At 46.2% G+C, this 25,428-nt stretch overlaps 1 protein-coding gene and 1 long non-coding RNA gene across 2 annotated transcripts in view; one reads left to right on the top strand and one right to left on the bottom strand.

Annotated features, from left to right (window-relative positions):
- Positions 1 to 14,784, bottom strand: part of FAM20C (FAM20C golgi associated secretory pathway kinase) — a 55,355-nt gene extending 40,571 nt beyond the window's left edge. The window contains exons 1-3 of the mRNA XM_033074218.1: positions 13,932 to 14,784; positions 12,139 to 12,314; positions 4,207 to 4,285 (exon numbers count right to left, since the gene is read on the bottom strand). Of these exons, the coding sequence (XP_032930109.1) occupies positions 4,207 to 4,285; positions 12,139 to 12,314; positions 13,932 to 14,428 (752 nt within the window). The 5' untranslated portion in view covers positions 14,429 to 14,784. The remainder of the gene's footprint in view (positions 1 to 4,206; positions 4,286 to 12,138; positions 12,315 to 13,931) is intronic.
- On the top strand, positions 14,352 to 15,750 carry LOC117003870. Its single transcript, XR_004419561.1, has 2 exons — positions 14,352 to 14,442; positions 14,778 to 15,750. It is a non-coding gene; the product is annotated as an uncharacterized LOC117003870 (long non-coding RNA).
- The last annotated feature ends 9,678 nt before the right edge of the window (positions 15,751 to 25,428 follow it).

Here is a 25,428-nt window from a genome sequence, read left to right as displayed (position 1 = left end):
CTTTCTAATCCTGTACCATGGTTTGTAAAATCAGAAGAAAAGAAAGAAGATGTTAAAAATACCAAGTAAAATCTAAAACTGGAACAGAACTGGCTTTTATCTGTTCAGTCAAAACTGAGCTCACTAGATACAGTAGTATTTCTTTGAATGGAACAAATAAGCCTCAAAGATTTTATAATGAATACCCCTTGCACACATTTGTACAATGCAGTCTATAAAAATGGCAATGAGAGATGTCATTCCTGAACACAGACCACAGGACACTTTCCTCACAACTCCAATAACAAGGTATAATTTTCTATCTGATCCTATTTGGCTTTTCCACAAGGATCTGTAAAAACCTCTCTCAAAATCTTGGCACCAGTGTGTGCAATAGGAATCCTAATGCTGGCTCTGCTGGAGCAGAGTTTCCCTCTTCAAGAATAAAGCCTTGGGAGGAGACAAATAGCGTGTTGGTTTTGTGTTTGAGCCAGCTATTTAACTCCACGAGCCAGCAGAAACAAAGGGAAACCAAATAAAACTACAAAGCTACAAATGCTCCTTTTGGACAAGTGAGCCAAAACTCTTTTGACATTTATGGCTCTACCCATCCCTACCTGATAAGTCACACAGAAAGCTGCAACTGCAGATATCAGCAATCACCTACATAAATTTTATTATGTTGTATGTACAATACTGGTACAGTTAGCTACACTAATCATGGGAGGAGGAGGGGTTGCTATTTTTTTTTCCTGTCCCATATGGTAATAATTTTGTATGATTGAATTGTTATGAGCTAAATAAAAGTACACATTAGCTGAAAGATACATTGCAAATACATTAAATCTTCCCTGGAGTTTTAGCAAATACGTGCTTTTTCTATCATGCATTTGGAATTAGTAAAGGAATCTACAGTGGGCCATAGGATTTATAAATAGATTTGGCTTCCTCTGCAATTCTTTATGGGCAATTATTTCAGAAATGAAGATGCAGAGCCATGGATAAATAAAATAATTGCAGCTGATCAGGCTTTATTTACTGCTCTCACATTTCCCTGACTGCTACACTTCTCCCATTTGCTCCACTAGCCTGAATCAATGACCAGATGAAGAGCTGTCAGTTAATGTCAAGCACAGAGCACAAAAGATGCCAAAGGCTGATTCTCATTTTCCCATTTCCAAATTCTGCCTGGGCTTTTCCGGAGCTGGCTTGCTCCCTGGATAAATTCAGTGTGGAATTGGGAGGCTGGGAAAGGGCAGAGACAGTCAGATGAGTTGTGCAGTGCGTTCAGCAGTTTTCCAGGCAGCACATTTTGCTGTGGCTGCCCTGCAGAAGTCGCTGCCAAAGGTCTGGAGAGCTGCCCTGCCGTGAGTAGATGCCCAGCTGTGCCAGGGAAGGGCTGGCATGGTCTCTGCTCTCTGCTGCAATCCCACTCCAACAGGTATTCATTCACTTTGGAAGAGGCTGAGTACAGCTATGTGTGGCAAAAACAGCTTTTCAGGCAGCTCCAGCAAATCAAATCCAAGCCTGGGACTGGCCTCATGTCTACACAATACCCTCTGTGTACCTCACACCATGCAGCTTTCAGTATCTGAGATCTCAGGCAGGATGGGAAACTCTGGATTATCAATATTCCTTGGGATCAGGCTGGAAATCCTACTCTCAGCCCTATCTAACAGTTGTGTTACCTGGGGTTCATGAAGGAGATATCTTTCTGAAGAGGCTTATCAAGTCATGAGGGAAAAAAAAAGTATAATTTCTGCTGCTTTGAAAAGCCTCGGAGCTGATAGCACAGAAACAAGTGAACCATGTAGGATGCACCAGGTGGAGACCCCCTGACTGCCCACCAACAGCTCCTTCAGTGAGCTCAGCTCACAAGCAGCCACCAGGATGACATTCTATGGCTCTCAAATTAAACTACTCAGAAAAAAACTTCTCTGCAATCCCTGATGAGCAGAAATGTCTCTGAGCTACCTACAGCCTCCTGTCCTGGGGAGGAACATCCAACTTTTTGAGGTTTGGATGAAAAGGATACCCTGTAGAAAAGGGGAAGCACCAGAAACATCATGGAAGCTGTTGAGGGCTGTAAGAAGATCCTGCAAGTATAAGTCTCATAGATTTAAAGCCTCTTCTTTATTTTTTTTTAATTTCATCCTAGGCTGCTCATTTCTGTATATAAAGAAATGATGCTGCAAACCTGTCCCAGAACTTCATCAACCACAGTCCATAAGGTGGAGAAAGAGGCCAGTGGGACCAGATGCCAAAGGAGCCAGGAAGATTTATGCTAGCTGAGCATCTGGCTCCCTGCTCCCTGTTATCACAGAGAAGACAAATGCTTGCAAACACCCTTATTCCAAAGCACTAATGTGCTCAGCCACACTCAGCACAGCTGCAGCAGTGCTGCTCCTGCAAGGTGTGCTGCCTGGAACAGCAGCTGCTGAATGCTTCTTCCAGGGGTTTGTGCACTGCAAAGAGCAGTGAGAAAAGAGGGTGCTGCTGCCCCCAAATCAAGCCAAGGGAATGATTAAGAGATCATCATTCTCTGTTGTTGTTCCAAAGGGGGGTAGTAATTGCTTCTACACAGGAATGTGGCTGCACCTCCATTGCCATCCATCATCTTGCTCAGGCTGTGCATTGTACATTATTTTGATTTGACCTCGTTAGCACTCCCAGAATTACAATGTCATAGCAATGACAAAGGCTGAGAATATCTGCATCTGAGGAAATGCAGAAGGAGCATATCACACACTATGTGAAAAGCCAACAGTGCAACCACTATATATATATATATATATGTATATATCCAAATACCCAAAGGCAGCCTGAATCCCCTGGTTCTCCATTTTGCATGTGGGACAAGACATGATCAGGAGTTGTGCATCAAACCTGCAGGTGAAGGGGATGGACTCATGAGTGGTGATCTGAACCCTCAGGGAGAGTGCAGGGAGAGGAAGGGCAGGTGCTGGAATAGGTGCCCTCTGAGCTGCCAGGACTGTCTGTGCTTCCCCAGCCTCTCCCAGGCAGCCTGTGATCCACTAGAAATGTGGACAAATGTGTGTGCAATTTGGGAAATGACACAGAGGCATTTTGCCTTGTGCACTCTGGCAGTCCATAGAATTTTCTTGTGATACCAAGGATAGAGGCACATAGGGAGGGTTCCTGCTCAAACTTGGGTTGAAGGAAGGTCAGACCAATTTTTTGACCCTTCAGGCAGTCAAATCAAATCAAGTCAAATCTGTACCTGTCTGCAGTCAATCTACAGCAAAATCTGTAGTGAAACAGGGAATCTCTCAGTCTGCAACCAGCAGCTTCCCCCCTGGGCTGTGCTCCCACTACAGCTCTAACACAGTGCCAACACTCATTCCAAACCCACTCTCAGCTGCTTCAGTGTTCCATGGACCATCTTAGAGAAATTAACTGAACTTCCCTAGAGTGAGAACAAAATAAGGAATTGAATGTATGATTCCAGTGTCCCCTTGACACAGGTACTGAATAGCTCCATTGCACATTTTGCAGCCCCAAGTGTCTTTGCTAAACCCTCTACAACGAGCACAGAGTCACTTTCCTTCTTACAACACAAACACACAGCTCAGGATTCAGGAGCCTGTTTTGTATCTGAGTAACTTCTCTCAGCTCAACAGGATCCAGGCAGGCACAAATCAAGGCTGCATAATCCTAGTCCTTCCCTTTCTCTCCAGAGTCATTACCTTGCAGTACCACTCTTGGATAAACTCATTTTCACAGACTCAGCATAGACCCAACCAAATGACTAATGCAACTCTTTAATACAAACAACAATAAATCAACTGATTAAATTCTAATTTATCAGACAAATACTCTTTAGCTCTTCCCAAAGCTGTTCTGAATCATCTCTCTTGTCTGGCCATGTTCCAGAGGAGCACTGACACTAGATAAAGCTCAGACCTGTGCAGTAAGTTTACTTAAGAGATGCTGAAAACATCCTGTATTTATGAAGGGAGATTTCACAGAGATCACAGTGAATAACATTCCTGAGCAGACTGCAATGTCTCTGAAGCCTCCTCAGCATCTCCCAAAGACCAGTCCAGCAGCACAAGGGATCAACAGACCCTGAAGCTCCAGGCTCAGCAGCAAGGCTCAGGAACCAGACACATTAACCTTGGGAGATCCTACAGCAAACTTTCAACAGCTTAGAAAATGGCTACTCCACCACAATTCCACTTTAAATCACAGACTTTTTTTACTTACTTCATTGGTTTAAACAATGCTTGTCCATAGTTCTGGAATGTCATGATCAGCTTCAGCTGGGTGCCTCCTGATTTCATTGCTGTGGGGGAAAAACACAAAACAGCTTTAAAATGAGACATGTGGATCTGCCTACTCTCAGTTCCCTTGAAACCAAATCCTATCTGTTTTTCTCTGTATATCAGCTCAGCACTGTGGCATCAGAGCATCAAGCAGGGTGATCCCAACTGGACAGCAGATTATTCAGCAGAGGACAGGGAAGGGCTTGGAGCCCTTGGATTGTATTTCCTGGCATTTTTTTGCCTTTTCCTGGCCACCATGGGTTCTGTAAGCAGCCCAGAACAGTACCCATAGGAGCAGACCACTGAGGCTTGTTTTCTCCATCTCTTACTGCTCTTGGAGCCCCTTTCAGCAGTGTACTCACACTGGGAAAGGAGCTGGGGGTGCTTTCAAAGCCAGCTGCAGCTGGGATGTACAGCCCATGCACAGCAGACAGCTCCTTAATTAAAAGGATGAGCAGATACTGCAGCAATCTCTGATCTCTGCTGCGATTTAATAACTGTTCCTGAGCAGCAGAGATATGTAAATTCACCTCCTCTGTGCACAATGGATACCAATCCAAGCCCAGCCATTAACTCCAGGGATCCCAAGCTGGTTCATACAGGAGAGCAGCCTGGTGGGAGGGCAGAAGGGCACAGGGAAGGTGACAAGGACAGTGGCTTTGCTCATCTCCCAGCTGGGAGCTAATGGGAATTTAAGACTGATACTCATTCATACCATTCTGAAAAACTTGGACAATGTCACAGTACAGCCAGATTATAGTGTTTTTAAAATTAGGATTTTTTTAAATATATATGTAAGAATTCATAAAAATGCATTTTACTTGATGATAAGGCTTCTTAAAAAAGATAAACATATACTTCAGAAAACAGCTGCTTTCCTGCTGCCTCAACCAAAACCATCCAAACAAATGAAATGACCTATAGCCTGACTCCTAAATGCAGGGCTGTGTGGATGAGCCAGTCTTTTAAAGATGCTTTCTAGGAATCATCAGATAATCAATCCCTTTCTTTGCAGTTCTGACAAAAGCCATGTCAACTGGAGAACTCCATAAATGTTAAGTTATCTTGCTCTGTAAATTCTGGCTGAGAGCTGCCCTTGTTCCACCTGTGCAGCTTGTACATGTTTTTTCTCTAACCAATGCTATTAGCTGCACATCTTTTTAATTACTCATCTCTGTGCCTTATCACTGATAGGTCATCAGCTCTCTTTCAGCACTTGTAACCTATATTTTTGCAACAAAATGCTATGCAAATCTGGTCAGTGTAATTACACCTCTCCTAGAATAAAATCCCTCCTGCCCTGCTGTTTTGCTGATCCCAGCCTTCTCTTGCATTTCCACTTTATCCCAAAGGAACAAATAAATAATTAGAAATTAAAGGGCACTAAGCAATTTGCAGTGACCAGGTAAAGCAGAAGCAGGGGGCTGTCCTGGATTAAACTCCCTCCCGTGTGCAGGGCAGGTCAGGAGGAGGGGCAGGAGGAGCACAAGGCTTTTCATGCCCAGCTTAGAGCCTGAGGACAATGAGAAGCAGGAACCTTCCACTCCAAACCCTGCCCTGGGACCATCTGGAAGCAGCCCTGGCTAGTGTGGGCAGCTGGAGCTTGCCCCATGCCCATGGGGACACAGGGCCAGGCACAGGGCAGTCCCCAGCACCCTCCCTGCCCAACCACCAAAACAGAGCTGACATTTCAAACAAACACAATTCCATGGAATCAGCAGAATGGGCTGGGTTGGAAGGGACACTAAAGATCCCCTAACCTACCCCTACTACCACCACAGCAATGCAAAGAAGAAGAAAAGGAAGGTTCAGCACACCCTTCTGTAAGCACTGAGTTTCAGATACTAAAAGGAATGGTTTCTCAGCTAACTGGAGCCACTCGACAGATAATGATTTTGTTAGCAGCCAAACTCAGCAGCCAGGATGTCATCACCAAGCAGGGAAATGCATGAAGAAGATTAACAATTCAGAATAATTCTTCCATGAGACACAAAAGCCTGGTTTCCTGTCAGAGGGAACTGAGCTGAAGTAGGACAAAAGCATCTCCCTCTTTTTTTTAGCTCCATCTTATTGTATTGCCTTAATTGCTTGCACCAGTAGCCTCATCCCAACACAAGTTTTGCTGGCACAAATTGTTCCTCCAGTGCTGCTGGGAGCAAACTTTGGAACTCTGAAATCCAGAGGGGGACACTGGTGGGAATTGTGTCCCATTGTGCTTTGTGGCAGGGCATAGCAGAACCCACATGGATCATGGAAACCACCCCAGTGCCAGAGCTCCACCTTGGCTTCCCCCTTATCCAGGCTCACCCTCCAACCCAGGCTGGGTGGAGCCCACCACTGTAATGGGAACACCTGAGCTTGGACTGTTATTTTGAGCTCAACAAGACCCCTGCTGTACCTGCAAACTAAGCCTTGGAGCAGTCCAGAGAGCCCAAATTTTGGGGGTTGCAATGCCAGAGAAAAGCAGAGCTCGCTGGAGATGATCCACTCTAGGTCAGATCACTTCCCCTGTCCTAGCTCAGCATCACATCTACACACTGGCTCCCCTCTCATTTGTGAGCTGTGCTCCTCCAGGGACTCCCTTTCCTGCTCAGCCTCAGTTAAACACGTCCCTCTGGCCATTGTGGCCTGTCATCTTCCAGGGGTTTGTCCCAAACAAACATTGTTTGGTCATCTGGGGACATCCCCATGCCTTCATCTGCTGCCCACAAGCCATTCCTGAAGAATGTACAACACCAGGAGCAGTACATCCAATTTTCCAAGGAGTGGAGGATGCTGCACCATTGCAATCTGTCACATCTGTGATCAGCAGGTTCAGAGATTTTCACAAAAACCTTGCAACACAAGGCTGTGCTGACTCCAAAGGAACCACCAGTCACACTCTAAATTCACCTTTTTTTTTTTTTTTTTAAAGTATTTTAATATACTGTAACACCACAGGTCACAAACAGCTCTGTAAAGGCTTTATAAACCTGCTAGCTCACAGCAGGTACTTCAAATCAAGTCTCACACAGCTCCTGGATGTACTGGCACACTGCTAAAAACAAATCCCAATGCCATCATTACTTTTCATCTTCAGGCAATTCAAAGCCTCACTTTTCCCTCCAAAGTAGAAGGAAATGGAAAGCAGCATTAACCTTTCCTGTTAACCCAGTGTAAGGGCTCTAGGGTGTGATCAGAAATCTTCCTAACTTCAGGAGGCTTTGCAAAAAATTCCCTGAGATATCTTTTTGCCTGAACGTTTGGGATTAGAGTCTTGTCCAAAGATTAGTGAAATTGGTGGGATTCCTTCTGTTTTCTCTGACAGACTTTGGATCAAGCCTGCAAAAATCCCCACTCCATTTACATCCCTGAGCCTGCTGTCGTGCCCCCTGCCACGTCTGCTGCTCCCCCACCTTGTCACCTCACCAGCACAAATCTGAATTCCCTCCTGAGCCACACACCCCAGCCAATACAAGAGATGTCCCAGCTGTCATCTCTCACCACCTTTTCAAGCTCTATGCTACAGGGCTCCTGGCCACTGTCTGGCACTGACAGTGCTGCCCAGAAGGATTTGGAATTCCAGCTGGTCTGGCTTTCCAGCTCCTCTGTTCTGCTCCATGGTACCCTGATCCCACCAGCCTGTCTAAAGCATATGGTTTTCTGATGGAGAGAGAAAGTCCCAACAGGATCTCTGAACTTTTTCTGATTCTTTTGGTCAGCATCCAACAAACATTTTAAAATGTATTTAATTATGCAGTGCTAATGCCTGGGAAGTGAGATACAGTCACAGCTTGGGATGCAGTTAACATCTGAAACAGAGGATGCTCAGATGCATTTTGGATTCCTATTTATAGATCAAGCTTAAATCTAACATAAATATGTTGATTGGCTTTAGCAAGTAATGCTCTGCCCCAGGCTGGAGACATGGCCCTGTGCAAGCTATAAAGAACATATTTAAAAATAAATTCAAGCCCTCAGCATCTCTTAGTCTGTCCTTGTTCAGCTAATTCTGCTAACTTCTTTTTGAAGGACTTTTTGGTTTAGTCAAGAAAGTAAAAGATTTCTGCAGGGAAAGAGATCTGTGAAATTATTCTAAGGCTTTGCTGTACATCTTAAGTCCCCTCCTTTCATCTGGAATTGTACATTAAATCAATCTGTTGACTCTTGGCAGATTCATTGTTTCCTTGTGCAGTAAATCAAAGATGCTACATTTCATTGTTTTGCACAAGTTCTCAAAAGCACTTCTTTCCTTTGGATGAAATTTTCACGATTTTCTTTAGAGCCAGCATTTCTGTTCAATATTTAGTGTTTTGTCTTTCCCTTTTGTCTTTACTTTCCCTGCCTTGAAGCAGAGTCCACCTCAGGTAATTGCAGCTTTTATTCTCAGTGTGAGTAATCTCACACACTTGCTTTCTAATTACTGCCTGTACAAACTGAAGGCATCACAGATTCACAAATTACCTCAGTCAGGTAATGTTTCCAAACCTTTACAACCAAAGAATCAAAAAATAAGTCCCAGCTATTCAGAGGAATTACAAAGTCTATTCTGCTTACAAGGACTCTGCTCTGGACAGCAGGACCAAGCTCACAGTGCCCCTCCAATGCACCATGCCAGAGCTGGTGTTAAACTGCTGATAGTGCTGCCACAATTATGCACAGACATCTTGTAAATATGCAAGAAAATAGATAACTGTGGTTATTTATGCATGCAATAAGCAGCTGTGAAAGGCAAAGGAAATGTGCAATTGCCTGTGCGTGTGCTTCTGAAAACCAGGCTTCAGTGCTCAGTGGAAAAACAATTCTCTCTAGGCTCCTATTTATGGCAAGAGGAAATTTTCAGTGAATTAAATCAAATTAAGAGCTATCCCTTTATGCTGAACAAAACGAATAGGAAATATGTATATATATAGATGCAGGGCACAGGAACATGCTCAGCCCCAGCCTGGGTAACCCTGCTCTTTTCCAGGCCAGCTCTAGGTGTCACTGTGGGAGCTGCATGGGATGCTCCTTCCCATCCGTGGATTTGTTCCATTTAAACTTTAGCATCAAGAAAATGTCACCTTGGTGCTCCCTGCTCTTGGGAATTGCTTCTGTCACCGTTTTCATTTTAAAATACCCCTGCACATTACAGAGAGGTTCCAGCAGATGTGGGGCATCAGTCTGGTCCCCACCCTGGCCCATAAATAATGCAGGGTGAGCAGAGAAATCACAGTGTGGCCAAGAACAATGCTCTGCTGCAGTTTGGATCTAATTACTGTAGGTATCAGGCAAATAATCTAATTCTATTAGAGCCAAAGTAAATCTGAACACTGGGAAGGAACTGGATAAAGCCATATCCCATTTCATCTAATGCATGTAACCCTGTATATTTAATTGTCCTGCCTGCTAAAAGAAGCCTGAAGACCAGGCATTATCAAGGTTTCAATTTATTTTATACTCCTAACCCAACAGCTTTCCAGCTGCCTTAAAAAGAATAAAAAAAACAACAACTCAGCAAAAATTGACCATAAGAAAAAAACCCAAGGCTAATTAGAAGATAAGCAGGAATATCCAAAGAATGTAACAGCCCTATAAATGTCCTTTGGTCAAATATATTACTCTTTATTAATCAGCTTACATGTTTTTGAATCCCTCTGCTGCTCTGCAGTAAAGCTGAAAACTGGCAGGAATTACTTTAAAACATGTATTTTTAAACATCCAAAGAATTTGCAACATAAAATAAAAGAAGTTGCATTGTGCAAAAAATAATTTTTAAAAGTATATTAGCAAAATGCTCTTTCCTTCTTTGCAAGCTGACAAAGCTCCTGAATCCCCACAGGGTCAGGCAGTGAATGCTAACAGCAAAATTCAGATCCTGGCATCTGTGTATTGGCAAAAGTCCCTTTCCATTTCCATATACCTGATTTTAGACTGAGGATTATGTGCAGGAATCATTTTCTGTCAGTTCCCATAGCGGCCAACAACAATACCAAATACACCTCATGGTTTAATTTATGGAAATTATCCTGATTCATTGCTAGAAACCATGGCTCTGTGTTTTTGTCAGAGGCACAAGAGGCCCTACCATGCTCTTAAGAGCCTTGCTCAAACATTAACAGAGACAATCCCAGAGGGAATGGCTAATAGCAACCATAAATCTTCCTCTGTGGTCCCAGGGCCCTTTCCCCCCATTGATCCAAAAGCTCCATCACAATCAGAATTAATGGAAGCCCCATGATACATCTGTATGACACATTAGGTGAAATCATGGCCCCAGGGAAGCAAGTGGCAAAAACTTCCACTGATGTCACCAGGGTCAGGACTTCACTCCCATTTTTTATGATAATAATTTTTTGCTGCTAAGGCAGCTGATGCAGAGAGAGGTGAAGCCACATGCCCAGAAGCACAAGTGAACACCAAGCCCTGAAGATCAAGTGCAGAGTGAGCACTAAACTACTATTTCTTGCTCGTACCTCTCTTTTTCTCCCACCAGCTTCTGTTTCCCTAACCCACCTCAGCCATCCCCTGCTCTGCAGAAGGGATGGACTTGACAAATGTGACTCCCTTAAAGAATCACTCTGATCCAGACTTTTGGGAACTGAAAACCCATCACAGGTTAATAAACAAGCCCATGTTTGTCACCTTTCCTGAGCTGCAAGTCCTCTGGACCCTTGAATCCACCGTGTGGGATGGCACCTGGGTGCCACAAACTGCTCTGCTCCAAGTGCTGCTCCAGTAGAGCAGTGCACTGAGCACAGCCAGGGCACAGCAAACTCACTGAGATGAATGTCTCCTGTGGCATCCTGCATTTTACACCTACTCCATTCCAGCCAGCCAAACCAGCCCACTCCTGATGACCAAGGCTCTCCTTTGTTCCTGCTCAGCAGCCGCTGTGATTCACACAATGGAAAATGTAAACCTTAGGGCTGCTTGAGCTATTCTTGCCCAGGCCATTTCCTGCTGAAGCCAGGGGAAATTTTGCCTCGCAGGGTTAAAGACCTGCTGACCTCATCCCACAGTGCCAGCACACCATCAGCACTTTCACAGAGCTCCCGCTATTTCATCCCTCTGAAAGGGACTCGGTAACTTTGTGGTCAGCACAAGCAACTCCATTTTCTGCCTGGTGGATGGAAACCACTGTGCTGCAACTCCCTACCTCTGGAAACCACGGGGTGTGCACTTGTTTAGTATCCCAGGGCTTTCATCTAAGGTTGTGACATTTCTTTCCCTGTGCAGCTACGCAGCCAAATTCAAGAAGACACACGCTGCCATTAAACAGCCCTGGAGAAAAGCCCCGCACAGTGTCACCTTGCTTAACCAGAGCCAGAGGCTGACATGGGCACATCCCTGTAGTGGATTTACAGGCAGAGCAAGCAGAGCTGAGCTCTGCTCAGCAGGAGGATGGCTTGCCCGGAGCTCCCTGCCGTGCCTGGGGAAGCTGCAGCTCCCGCAGCACCGCAGAGCTGGATGCTCCCGCAGCACCGCAGCAGGGCTGCAGGGCAGCCTCTCCTCCCTTGGCAAGGCAGGCCCTGCCAGGCACAGCCTCTGAAATAATCATCAGCCAGTAATACAAATCCAGCTCGTGCAGGATGCTGTCTGCTTTCTGCCATCCCTTCTTTTTGTTTTTAAATTTATTTTAAATAACTGAATAGGGCACTTTCAGCCTGATTGTGACTAAAGGATCTGTGACATGAATGAGGTTTGCCTTGCTGGCAGACTTGGCAATTATTCAGGTAATACAGAGCTGGCAATATCTCTTCATGTTTAGCAGAGAAAATGAGCAGAGAAGTCGGAAAGCAAAGTTGTAAGGATGCTGGAGAGAAGCCATGCAAAATATTAATACTCAAAACAGCAGTGAGATCCTGAACAAAGAGCAAATAATGACAAAAAGATAACATATATCTAAACATACCAACACTGGTTATCTTTTGGGAGACAAGGTCTTGTAGTAAAGCCTCAATTGCAGGATTATGTCTGGAATACAACTCGTACCGATTAATGCCAATGTGGAATTTTAACCAGTTTGGATAGGAGTCTATGGAGGTTTCTCCAGTTGGCAAAAATTCTTCATGATGATCTTCATTTTGCCTACCACCAAAAAAAAAAACAAAAAAAAAAAGAACAATACAACAAAAACCCAGAGTTGAGGAGAAAGAAATTATGTTACAGTTTGTAACACACAACAAGAAACAGGGCTTCAAAATGTGACAACTTGGGAAGGCAAAGCCCTACAGAAGGGAGACAGGTCCCAGGCTCCTCCCTGCACCAGGAGCCTTTTCCCACCTGGGGCTTATGGGGAGATGGATTCTCACTTCCCCTCCTCCTGCCTGATTTAACACCCCTGAAAGCCAGGAACAAAACTCAGAGTGGCATCACAGAGCGTTGGCAGAGGCCCTTCTACAGCAGAAACACAGAGCTCAGGTTTTACCTTGTGTTTAGGTGGCATTATGCTGCACACAGCTGTCACAGTCTGACTTGAACAACAGCATCATCCTGAACCTTTCTGTAACAGGAAACCAGGAGTGCAGCAGAACCTGACCTGTGGTGCCCAATCTCCCATTCCCCCTCCTAAAGAGGGAGATGAGAAACTGCATCGCTCTGAACTGCTTGCTAAAGGAAAACTGGCTGGTCTTGCCCCTTCCAGAGCAGTAGGAACCTACTACAGCAAAGAATTAATTAAAGTGATCACTACCTTCTGAATTTCACTTCAGTTCTGGGAACTTTGGCTGCAGCCACTAAGGAAAATATGTACAGCAGGCAGCTGCATTGTGGATATCAGTGTGGATTTCACTCTTCACCTACTGAACAGACTAACCCATATTTTTGATCCAGAGTTCTCTGTGTTTACAGTCATCTCCAGATGTTCAGGCATTTGTGACTTCTTTTCTTTTTCCTTCAGAGAACCCAAAACTTTCCAGGTTATTTCCTTTCACAGTCAGTTAAGATTGTTAGATGGAACAATGCTCATGGGCCGGAAATCAGAATTATTTATCCTCTCTTTCTAAAGGTTTAGATCATGCTGGCTGCTCTGCAGCTTGACAGAGCTTTGCACGGTACAATGCAGCTGTTTAAACATTACAATGTCAGTGTGTTTGGAAGAGGGTGCTGTTGTATTAGACAACCCTTTTGATTTTTCAGTCATTGAATTTCTCAGCATTTCTTAGGAGCCAACAGGGCATACGATTCACAGAGCCAACTGACTGCTTTGAAGGCTGGAGTGCAGCAGAGGTGCAGGGCACTGGGAATTAATTGAGGATGAAAAATGTAGCGCAGATCAGATCCTGAAAGCGGAAATACCTGCCAGGATGAATGCCTTTGTGGTACCAGACCTTGCTTTTGAGAAAAGTTAATGTATTACTGCCTGGCCTCACTGCTCAGCCCCTTCACCTCTGGGTGGGAGACTGGGAAGGTGCTGGAGAGGAAGGCTCGCTGTGAGCTCACACCGCTGTTCTGGCAGCATCTTCCTCGCCTGCAGCTGGCGATGGGGCAGACCGACCCCAGCGCTCCTGTGCTCCTGTGTTTATTCTGTATTTCAGGGCATTTATTTTCCTGGGGAACACGACCGGGCGAGTGAAGCTTTCTCCTTTTCCCAGTGACCCCGAAACGCTCCGCTCACCCCTCTGCCCACCCGCACCCCCCGAGGGCAGCGAGCCGGGTCCCGGGCACGCCGCGCCCCCCGCGCATCCCCCGCCCCGCCGCACTCACCACTCGGGCTGCTCGGCCGCCCGCGGGTTGAACCTGATGTCGCTGTTGACATTGAAGAGCAGGTCGCCGTCGGCCAGCGGGGGCAGGGCGGCGCGGTACAGCGGGTGCTGGAAGAGCGCGGCCAGCGGGGCGGCGTTGGCGGCGGGCGGCGGCGGGCGCGGAGCCCCGGGCCCGATCAGGCGCCGCGCCCTGCCCGCCGCGGCCCCGCCGCCCGCCGGCACCGCCGCCCGCTCCGCCGCCTCCCGCGACTGCGACGAGAGGTTGGAGGCCGGCTCGGCGCTGAAGTCCTGCAGGATCCGCAGCGTGTGCTTGCCGGGCCAGCGCGGCGCGGCGCGGGGCGGCGCGGCGGCGGGCGGGGGGCACGAGCAGCCCGGGCGGCCCTCGGGGCCGCGGCGCTCCAGGCGCGGCAGCAGGTCGATCATGATGTGCATGGTGCAGGCGACGAGGAACACCATGAGGATCAGCACGCGGAACTTGCGGACCAGGAGCATTTTCATGGCCAGGGCGGCGGGTGAATTAGCGGGGAGGGGGAGGGAGGCGGGCAGAGCCCCCCCGGGGCTCCGGCGTGCTCCTCTCGGCTCGGCAACGGAGCGATCAAGTCAATAAAGTTACCTCCATAGGCGCCGAGAAATAAACAGCCTAAACGCGATAGGTCCTCATGTCTCAGTATCATCAAGAACTTGGGAGGGGGAGGGAAAAAAAAAATAAAAGGGAAAAAAATTGAAAAAATAGAAAAAAAAAAAAGGAGCTCCGGACCGAGCCTTTAAAATCAACAGGAAAACAATGCCAGCGGCATGGTAATATAGAAAGCCATCTGTTCACGATTTCTCCCTCTTTTTATTACAGGGATCACAACAAACAGGGAAAACTGGCTCTTGGAGAGAAACCGGCATCAGACACAGGCGCTGATTAAATAAAATAAAAAAAAATATATGGGGAGGAGGAGAGGGAAAAGAAAAATATTAAGAAAACCTGTGCGGAAAGGCGACAGAAGAAAAAAAATCATCCATAATATTTGGCTGTGCTGGAAACGCTGACTCCTTTCCCTTGTATTTGAGCAGTGATGCAGCAGAAGCGCTCCCCGCTCGTTCTTGCTCCTTCTCTTCGCTCAGACTCTTTAAGAACATTGGCTGGAAAATCATTTTCTTACAGCAGTTCCAGTTTCTTCATCCATTGCGTCCAGTGCTTGGGGAAGATTAGTATGTTCAACTGAGATCGAGTCTGGGTGGCTGCTGTATCCGAGCTGGGCTTGTGCTTTGGCTTAGGTTGGTTTTTTTTGGCTGCAAAACTGTCTGATGGCACAACTGCAACATAAAGGTTAAATATGGCACAGGAAAAAAAAAGGAAAGAGCGGGGAGAAGGAAGGATTAGAGGAAAGAAACTAATATAAATCAGTAGAGGTTCTTTTTAGTGAAGAGGTCTTTGATCTCTGCTGGGTCTTACAGATCTTTTAAAGAGAGAGAGAGAAAGGAAGAGAGAAGGGGGGAGAGAAGGGAAAAGCGGGGAGAGATCTTTGGCAGGTGCAGAGTGAAAACCTCTTTCAGCTACACTGAATTCTGGAGACTGGTTGGACTAGTAGCTCTGCAGCTCCAGCTTTCAGTGGGTGTGTTAAATATTATGAGCGAGCCATGATTCCTGCCTTCCTCACGTCATAGTTAGGAGATTGGCTAAATAAACGCTACAGTGATAGTAACAGGAAAACCTCAACCAAAAGAGGGTTTTTTTTCCCTCCTCTCCTCCCTCCTTCCCACCCCCCCTTTTCATTCTACTGCAGCTCCAACTGGGGCAAGGAGAGGGCGTCTGTTCCACAAAGGTTTGGGAAAAAAAAAAAAATATAAAGCGGTAGAAGAGAGCGGAATCTGCGCTGAGAGCGCTGGAGGCAGCAGCAGCGCGGTGTGTGCCGGGCTGGGATGGGCGATTCTGCTCCGTCACTGCCCGGGCTGGCAAGGGGCGAATTCACTGCCCGGGCTGGCGAGGGGCGAATTCACTGCCCGGGCTGGCGAGGGGCGAATTCACTGCCCGGGCTGGCGAGGGGCGAATTCACTGCCCGGGCTGGCGAGGGGCGAATTCACTGCCCGGGCTGGCGAGGGGCGGATTCACTGCCCGGGCTGGCGAGGGGCGAATTCACTGCCCGGGCTGGCACGGGGCGGATTCACTGCCCGGGCTGGCAAGGGGCGAATTCACTGCCCGGGCTGGCGAGGGGCGAATTCACTGCCCGGGCTGGCGAGGGGCGAATTCACTGCCCGGGCTGGCAAGGGGCGAATTCACTGCCCGGGCTGGCGAGGGGCGAATTCACTGCCCGGGCTGGCGAGGGGCGAATTCACTGCCCGGGCTGGCAAGGGGCGAATTCACTGCCCGGGCTGGCAAGGGGCGAATTCACTGCCCTGGCCCCGCAAGGTCAGCGGGATCAGCATTGCTGCCCGATCCCCGATCCCCGGCCGGGACAGAGCTGCCCTCCCAGCTGCTGCCTTCCCCTGCTGCCTGCGGCTCTGCCTGGCCCAGCGGATAATGAAGTGGTGGCCGTGGGGCCAGCACAGCCCCGAGAGCGCTGGGGGCAGCGGTTTAAGAGCAGGAAGCTCTGGAGGAAGGAACGAGCTGTTCCTGGTGCTCCAGGTGGTCAGGCAGGGATGCTCAGAGCCGGCAGAATGGGGCAGGAACACAGATTTCTCTCTGGATTCTGTGCTCCATAGCAGGGCTCTAACAGTTGTTGAGTTGGGCTGTAGGAGGACTGAGAAAAATAAAAGTGTTTGCTCCGACCCACCACCACCTTTCCACAGAATCATCTCAATGCTGAATGTGGCAGCCCGTTTTTTCCTGCATTAAACCACATTAAAGTATTTCTTTTCTTCAAAAAGTCTTCTCCCACCCACCAGGCTCCATCCAGCACTGTTCCCTTACTGGCACTTCTGCAGAGCCCTGTGTCCTGCATCCTCTGGAGCACATCCGTGCAGTGTTACAGTCTCACCATGAGGAAATCACTGATTTTCCAGCAGCAAAAACAGATTGATGAACAAAAAAAAAAAAAAAGACCTAACATGATCCTATGCTCTGTACCTTTGTGGAGAGACAAAACTTGCTGTCCAGCCTTCTAGTCCTGGGGTTCAGAGGTATACCTGGATCCTTCAAGTACAGGTGTACTCAGTCACAGAAAAACATTTTGCTGCAGAGCCTGAAGCAAGGCTTTCTGTCTAGTCCCACTTTTTTTTTGCCAAGATCAGCTTGGACAAAGGCTGGACAGCTGATGGAGGAGGGCAGCAGGAGACAGTGAGGGGTGAGTGCAGTGTTCATGGTTCCTGTGCACCACTTATGTTACACTGTGCTCTGGTTTTTTAAGGAGTTCTGGGGGAGCTGTTTGTAGCACTTCAAGTGAGGATAGATAATATGACACATTATCCAAGGCACAGTAAAATTCATAGGTTGCAAATTTTAGCTACATGTTATTTTTTTGTTATTTCTTCTTAGTGTTTGCCCTACTAAAACAGAGGTCTGTGGTGTTAGATGGGGGTGAAACAGAACAGGTCTGTGGAGAAAGCTGCCAATTACTTAAGTGAGTTCTTTAAGTTGTTTGAATTTACTTTGCAGTAAAAGAACATTGTGTTAAACAAGTTGTAACTCCTTGTGTGAGAGTTACATAATGAAAGGGAGACTGGCTTTGAAATATAATGCAAGCAACTGGATGTAGTTAATTACATGACTTTCAAGAGGTAAAAATACCATATTGTGAACAAGTAACTAATTCCTTGAAATTACATGTTTTTGTTTTCATCAGTGTGACCTTCAGTGCGTATTGGCTATTTAGCTAAGTATGGTTTCATCTAAATTGTGTCTGCCTGTAAACTGAATCTCCCTGTCTTCCACGAGCTGTTTATTCCCTGAGCCTTTAAAACATTTGTTTTATCTAAGGATGTGAGATTGGTAGATGTACTGTATTCCCTTCTGGGACTGACCTTTGTGGACAAGTTTTGCCTGGACCAAAATGCCCCAGAGATGTGAATAAAAGAGAGCTGTCTCTGCATTTGTTTCTCAACTTCAGTATCCCCAGATGCCTTTAGCCACTGACTGGTTATCTGTGAAATAAGATTCACTGGCCAGTTGGTGAACCCTGGCAGGGAGTGAGCTTGTGCCTTTGCTTTGGACTCTGGGAAATGCATAATTCCTTGTTTCCTGAGCCTTTCTTCCTCTGTCCTGGAGGGTGCTGTGGGCACAGCAGTGTGTTACAGCCCCTCTGTGCCCCAGCTGAGCTGACTGGTGAAGGCAAGGGAATGAAGGCAGCGCCCAGCTGGCTCTTCCCAACCCCTGTGGGCTCCCCTGTAGCCCATCACACAAGGAGGATGCCACCCACCTGTTTTCTTATGGACCTTTGCCATGAGCAGGGGCAAGAGTACAGCCCTGCTCTTGTCCTGGAGTCCCTGTGCCTTGGGTGTGAGTGAAGGGGCCTCTCTCACCTCTCCAATCATCTCTTTGGGAACACAAAATCAGGGACAATCCCACATGTACATTCCTGCTGGGCTGGCAGGGAGCCTGCTGTTCTGGCCAGGGAGATGGGAGCTGAAGGGTCTGCAGGGATGGGAGGGCTGAGGGGCCTTGTGCTCAGGAAGCCACGAATTCCTGATGTGTGAAACCACTGGGAGAAGTCAGGAGCCGGGCTGCAGGTCAGGATAGACTGGAAATTGGGTGGCAGGTGGCAGGCAGACTCAGGGACTGGGTCTAAGGTATTCCAAAGCTGGTGCAGCTTCCCAGTTCAGCCTCATTGCTGGCCCTGGGCAAGTGGGAGCTTGGTGGAAGAGAGTTTGAGTTGTGCTCATCTGGGGGTTGTATGATCCACCCCTGCCAGGGAAGGGCTCTCTTTTTCTGCTGCAAGGGAAGAAATGGGGATTTGTGTCCAGCCAGCTGCATTTCAGCCCTACATCCCTGTCCATGCACTGTGAGGCTCTGGCCCTTCCCTTTCAGTGCCATGCAATGTCTGCATGCAGGTTACCTCCTCTGGCTTCAAATGCTCGCCTTCAAGACTTGATAAAAACCCCAGAATTTTTGGTAACTCATTATTGTTCCAGCAGGCTTTTAAGTACCAAACTTGTGTGCATAGAGCCACAGAGTCTTTGTAATCATGCCCAGTTTGGGCAGTTGTTAGTTAGAAGTAGAGGATAGTTGTTTATTATTTAACTTTCCAAGTTAACTTTGTCTTAGTAAGGAATATTTAAATATTTCTCCTTAACTAGACTCTGTACCTTCATATGGAATTCCAGTATGTGGTAAAGAGCTTTTCATTTCTGCTGTGCTGTGTGTTGGACCAGCACTGCCCCTGTAATTGCTGGCATTATGTAAACAAGAAAATAATAAGTTCTTATTATTAATAATATTGGAATATTATGACATCAATAAATCATTGCATACAGCTCATTTGAATAATACAAATTAAATCAAGACCCTTACATCAACTCTATTTTATTTTTGGTCATTGAATTAAAATATTTCCTCTCTTTTATTGAAGTACTTGAGTGTTATTGGGAATTTCACACTGAATTGCTACAATGACAAGCCAGGATTGCTTTGGATCTAACAGGCTTTTTAATTTGGTATTACAAATTGGCACTCAGCACTTCTTTGCATGTTCTACCTTTGCTTTTATCTAACAATACAATCAAGAATTCAAGAGGGGTTACTGTCGTATGTCCTGGCATTTCTTCATTGTTTTGTGCATGAATTAATACCTTATCTGCTGCTGAAATCTGTGTAGATGTTTATTTCCCCCATTTCTGTCTGCCTGCCTCACTGAGCAGCAACAATGGTCAGTGTACGTGACAGTGTATTCAGGTAAATAAATGAGGCATGGTTTTGGGTGAGTAAACATACCCAGCTATTCTTTTCTGTTATAGCGGTTTACAGCCTTCTGATGTAAAGCCTGAACGCAGCAGGGCAAGCTGGAAGTCAGGCCTGATTGCACATTTTGAATCAGTGTAATATTTTTATTGTTACTTCTAATGGAAAAATGGATTTTCCTTTCTGAGAGCCTCTGTCTGTGATGCTGGAAGTCCTGAGGGCATCACCTGCCTTGCCTGGCCCCTGTGGCCATGCTGCCCAGGGTCCTCTTCCTGCTCTCCCTCTCCTTCCTCCCTCTGAAGATTCATGTGCTGACCCAATTTATGGGTGCTTTGCCTTATAAACACAGATAACACTGGCACTCTGATGGGTACTGCATATTAACCTCCCACACTGCCCAAATCACATTTATTGCTGAGGAATACACTTGGTGCTGAACAGGAGGTGATTCCATAAGCTTGTTTTCACCTTTTTTCTGTGCATGAGGAATCAGCAACACACTATTCAAGTGGTGTGCTGATATTTTTTCAGTAATGTGTCCTAATGTTCTTTTGGCTGCCTTCTGGCCCAGGGTTTTGTTAGGTATTTGTTGGTTTTTTGAATGAATCTTGACCAAATTTCCACTCCCAAATCACAGAGGCAGTGTGGTGAGCCATGGTGGCTCTGCTCAGGCTGCCTGAGCTGCAAGGTGGAGGTGAATGGTGCTGAAAGGAGGGACTGGTCCTGTCAGGTCACAGGGCTGGGCAAAGGGGGCTCTGTGTGGAAGCACATCACCAGCCTCAACTCATTTCAGAAAGCTGAAGCTTCTAGCTCCAGCCTTTTGCTTTTGCGTGTTCCCATTCTTTAATTTGGGAGACAATATTCTGGATGATCTAAACCCCCAGGGATTTCTTGGTCAGCCTGTTGAAAGCTGAGCTGGTTATTCTATTAAGGCAGGGAACAGGAGTTTTTTCCCTGCCTGTTTGTTCTCCTCAACTGTTGCTGCTGCAGATCAAGGGCTGGCTCCTCAGCTGGCATCAGCTGGCCCTGGTTTCAATGAAATGCCATCTCATTATATCAGCTGAGGATCTGGGCCACAATGCTTTATTCTTTCACTGTTTGGAACAAAGAGCCGCCTGGCCATGCAAGAACAAAATTCTTGTTGTTGCTGGAGTCATGGGGCTGGGCCTGGGGAGGGATCACATTTGCTGGAGGCATTCATGTGGAGCAGTGATCTTGCATATAACTACATTACAGAGGGGCTGAGAAGTTACCTTCCTAGGTGGTAGGATGTTATAAGGAAAATTAGTTGTTAGGAGGCTGCGTTCTTATCTAAAAATTATCCCTGGGACCAAGTCAAAACAAATTATCTTGATGTGCATGACATAAGAGCATGCACTGCTTGAGTTATCGTAATTCCATCTTCTTATAGCAACTAATTCCTCTAAAAATAATTGTGATCAAATAGCCTGTGTTCCTTGTGGACTTTCTGAGTTAGTGCATGAATCTTTGTAAAGCATAGAAAATATGGCTTGCTAAATTACACATAAAATAACTCCGCAGTTTCAGTGAAATTGAGGAAGCTGCCTGATTTATGCCAGGGAAAAATGCACCCTGGTGCTGAAACAAGGTGTAGTTACACATGCACTCAGAAATCTGCCTACTGCAGAAGAGTGCAGTAACACACAGACCCATTTGAGTGCATACAAAACTATGAACAGCTTAATTGTATACTGAAGAATCTCTTCTGGGAATTATATACTTTTTTTAGTCTGATTTTGATTTGTATGAATGTTTTGACATCGCAACTTGAGCTTTTTTTCCTCTTGAATGGCTAATTTTTCAATCAGATCATTAAAATAAACACCTGAGAAATTGAGAGCAAACCACAAGATATTTTAAGCACGAGACAGCCTGAAATAGAAATTAAAATACTAATAGAAACCCTCATGGGAGAGTCTTACAACTAGGCAGTGTGTCCTAATAGGCTGTGAATTACTCTGCCCCTGGGAGACACCAGGGTTCTCCCCAGCTTGGATGCTCCTTGCCAGTGGGATTCTGAGAAGTTGCTTCACTTCTGTCTCCTTGTTGTGGCTGGTGGTGTCTCTGGAGCCTGAGCTGACCACCTGTGTTGTTTCAGAGTCTCTGTGTCCCAGCCTGAGCACCAGAGAGACTCAGGAGAGTGTTCTGTTGTTTCCAGAGGTGTTTATTTTATCTAATCTAAAAGTTCTTTCCCTGACCAGCCCAGGTCCTCTCAGCAGGTCAGCCCCAGGCACACTGCCCACCCCTGGGGTGGCATTATCTTTTTATACTATAAACTACATGAACATTATTTACAATTATCTTCCAATACCTATCACTTATATTGTACAGTCTGGTTCTACTCTAAACCAATCCAGAAATGCCAACATCACCCAAAAGATGGATGTTAGGAAGAAGGAGGAGGAAGGACAGAACACACCCAGGTTCTTCTATCTTGACCCCAGACCCTTATTATAAACAATCTTAAAAACCTACTTTTTCACCTTATAATAATCTAACTATACTCTACTTATTTTTTGTGACTTGTAATTCTTCATGTAAGGGAGAGAAATCAAAGGCACAGGGGCTCTGGGCTCTGTGCCAAGGCTCCTGAGCCCCTGCCTGGGTCTTGAGCCGTCCAGGGAAGCCAGAGGGATGTCTTGGGATGTCACACCTTGTCTGATGGGAAGGATACCCTGGAGCATTTTGAGATCTGTTAATAAAAGCCACTACAGGAGGGAAATGGTGATATTTTAGTTCTTGCTTCTTTGGAGAATAATTCATAGTCCTGACTTTAACCCCATGAGAATTTCAGAATCCTAAAAATATTCTATCTAGGAAAGTCTGAACCATTGGGACTTGGGGTGAGTCCTTGAGTCATGAGACCCCTCAAACCTGGCAGTGCCCTTGTTCCTTGGCTTGGTGGGAGATTCCCTCCTGATGAATTGCCCCCTGCCCTGGGTTTGGGCCTCTCCTTTCCCCTTTCTGCCAGGGCACCCCACTGCTGCTGCAACTCTGTGTGCAGGTCCTGAGCTCAGAATTAACCCCTCCTAGCCTGAATTAGGGTGGGCCCAGGGCTGGCTTGGCCTCGATGAAGATGAGAGGAGCCTGCTGTTATTGTGCCAATGGAGGGGTGATGTCTTGGGGTCTCTCTGCCTCCCTTTCATCAGCAGGCTTTCCTGGAGCTGTTTTGTTATCAGTGATTTCTGCTCTCCTAGTGCTAATTTGGTTTTGTTTCCCTGAGGGCTTTTAAAAATACTGTCTCACTTTCTGGATTGTTCTTTTCAATATGTGAGTATCAATAGTGAATTGTAGTGATTAGATGTGGCTATTTTGTGTTTGCTGTTGAAGGCTGGAGGTGTGCAGCCCTTGTGGTAAAGCAGCTGTGCTGTTATGGGAGAAGCATGATCTATGGGTTTGAGAATGTGTCAGGGTGCTGGGGGCAAGTTTGTTTTCTGTATCCATTCTTTCTTGTCAACCCTTGGGCTTCTCCAAGGCATGGGCTCAAAAACACTTGAGACAATTTAGGTGCCTGAGCTGGAGGCATAATTGCCATAGACTCCCTTGTAAATCAGAACTAATTGCCTTTGGGTTTGTCATTCAGTTGAGAGACCAACATGGTTCTCCACATATAGACTGGAGTAATAAGATTTGATTTATCTGCTGTCTCTTCAGGGAGGGGTGCTTTGGGGTGGGGTGTTCTGAGTTTGTACAGAGCCTGCAGCTCTGAGCTGTGTCCTCAGGTGAAACACAGGCTGGAAGGAGGGTGGGGATAATATACATACACACCTGTAATCCAGGGGTGAAAGGAGTTGCTCATTTACCTTCATTTACCTTCCCTGCTGGCAGGTAAAATCCAGGCAGTTGCCAAGAAATGTGTCAAGGTTGTGACTGTCAGGTGAGCTGGAAACACAAATGTCAGACATGCAAAGTGAAAGTGCTTTCCAGTGCAGGCTTTGTCCTTGTCGGGTTCTTTGAAGATTGAGGTAACTTAAAAAGAAGGGGAAAAAAAAGGTTTCCATGGAAATTTTTGAAGCCAGAGGAGTGAATATTGGTGTTGGCTTTGTTCTGTGTTCTTCACAGCTGATAGAAGTCACAGTGTAAATGGACTTAACTGCTGAGTGACCTTTGACAAAGCCAGATAGGAAGCCTTTGTTGTTGTTGTCAGTGATGGTAATTTCCTTTTTTTTTTTTTTTCAAGGTAAGAAGTCTTTTTCAGTGTGGTGATTCACTAGCTTTAACTGAAACTCTGAGGCAGAGACATGGTGACAAGATAGTGACTGCAGTGAGTAACAAGGCTTAGTCAATTATTGACCAGCCCATCTCAGCACCTTTGTTTTCCTTGCTGACAAAATATCACAACCTTTACACAAAGAGCTGAGCCGGCAGGAACCCAGCATTGCTCATTCTGGATGTCACTGTGAGAAATGAGCATTTTCTTGTTATAAAGTGAATTGAATTCTCTCCTCGCAAAGTTTCTTCCCATTATCTTTTGGATTAGCACTCTGTACATGGCTGTCTGCTCTGATTTCTGTCCTTTCTCATAGGAAAACATGCAGAAGAGGTAAAAGCCAATGCAATGGCTGTTTTCTGAAATATTTTACAAGACACCCAGCACAGCTAGAGCAGGGCTTGGATGGCCCAAATCTCATCTGGAGCCCTTCAGACACGACTGCCATACATACAAATGCTAATGTGTTGACTCATATTTCTGAATCCTCCTTCAGGAGGCATATCTGCTATTGCTGCTGGAGCTAATCATTCCAAGAGCACATGGGCTTTGTGGTGACAGTGGCTGCAAAGCTCTGCTGTGCTCGTATTTGTGGTGCAAAGCTGTGCAGCTCCCTTTCTCTTTTCCACCTCTTTTCAAATGTAGGTTGTGCCCTTCTGGCAGGTTATCCAGGATGCAGGGATGGGATTTTTCTGTGCATTTTGCATGGATATTTACTCCATTCAGCACTGGTGTAGCTCTGAGAAAGGGTTCATGCCTGAGACCCCTGAAGGGGTAGGGCCATGGCTCAAAGCTTTTCTCCTTGATGTGACAGGAAGAGCCTTTTCTGTTGGATCTGATTCCCTCAGTTTGAGGTGAAGCTGCAAAACCTGCCTGGCCTCCTCATTTGCTCCCTGAAATCAATATAAGTTTGATATTCAAGGACTGAACAGATTGAAGGGAGAGGCTGTGAAGCCCTTGCACATAATTCCGTCACCAGGAGCAGAGGTCCTGCTCAGCTCATAGTGAGTAACACCAGAAATGCAAGCAGAGCTCCTGCCCAGCTCACTGTGATCACCACTTTGCTGGACTGAGTTCTGCAAGATTAAATCAATGATATTGGAGACCTTGATGTAAGGCCTCAGATGTGTTTTGCTTGTTATCCATAAGGTCCACTTTAGAATTCCAGTGTGCAAATGGAGTTGTGGTGGGCAAGTCAAGTTCTAAGGGTAATAAAGTGAAAATTAAATTTAGTAGTTACAGTGTGCAGTGATGCAATAAGGCTCCTGGCATTTGATTGCTTCTGTCCCACAGATAAATAAGCCAGCAAGAAAAATAAAAGTTGCATGAAGAGCAAAGTAGCAGCAAATTCAAAAATGCATCAAAGACAGCACATGGAAACTGGCAGAGTTTACAAAAATGCTTTTGGAAAAAAACAAAAGTTAAAAGGATAAAGATCAAAGGAAG

The sequence above is a fragment of the Catharus ustulatus genome, chromosome 16 (assembly GCF_009819885.2).
Source record: "Catharus ustulatus isolate bCatUst1 chromosome 16, bCatUst1.pri.v2, whole genome shotgun sequence".
NCBI lineage: Eukaryota > Metazoa > Chordata > Aves > Passeriformes > Turdidae > Catharus > Catharus ustulatus.
This window is presented reverse-complemented; position numbering and strand designations above follow the sequence as displayed.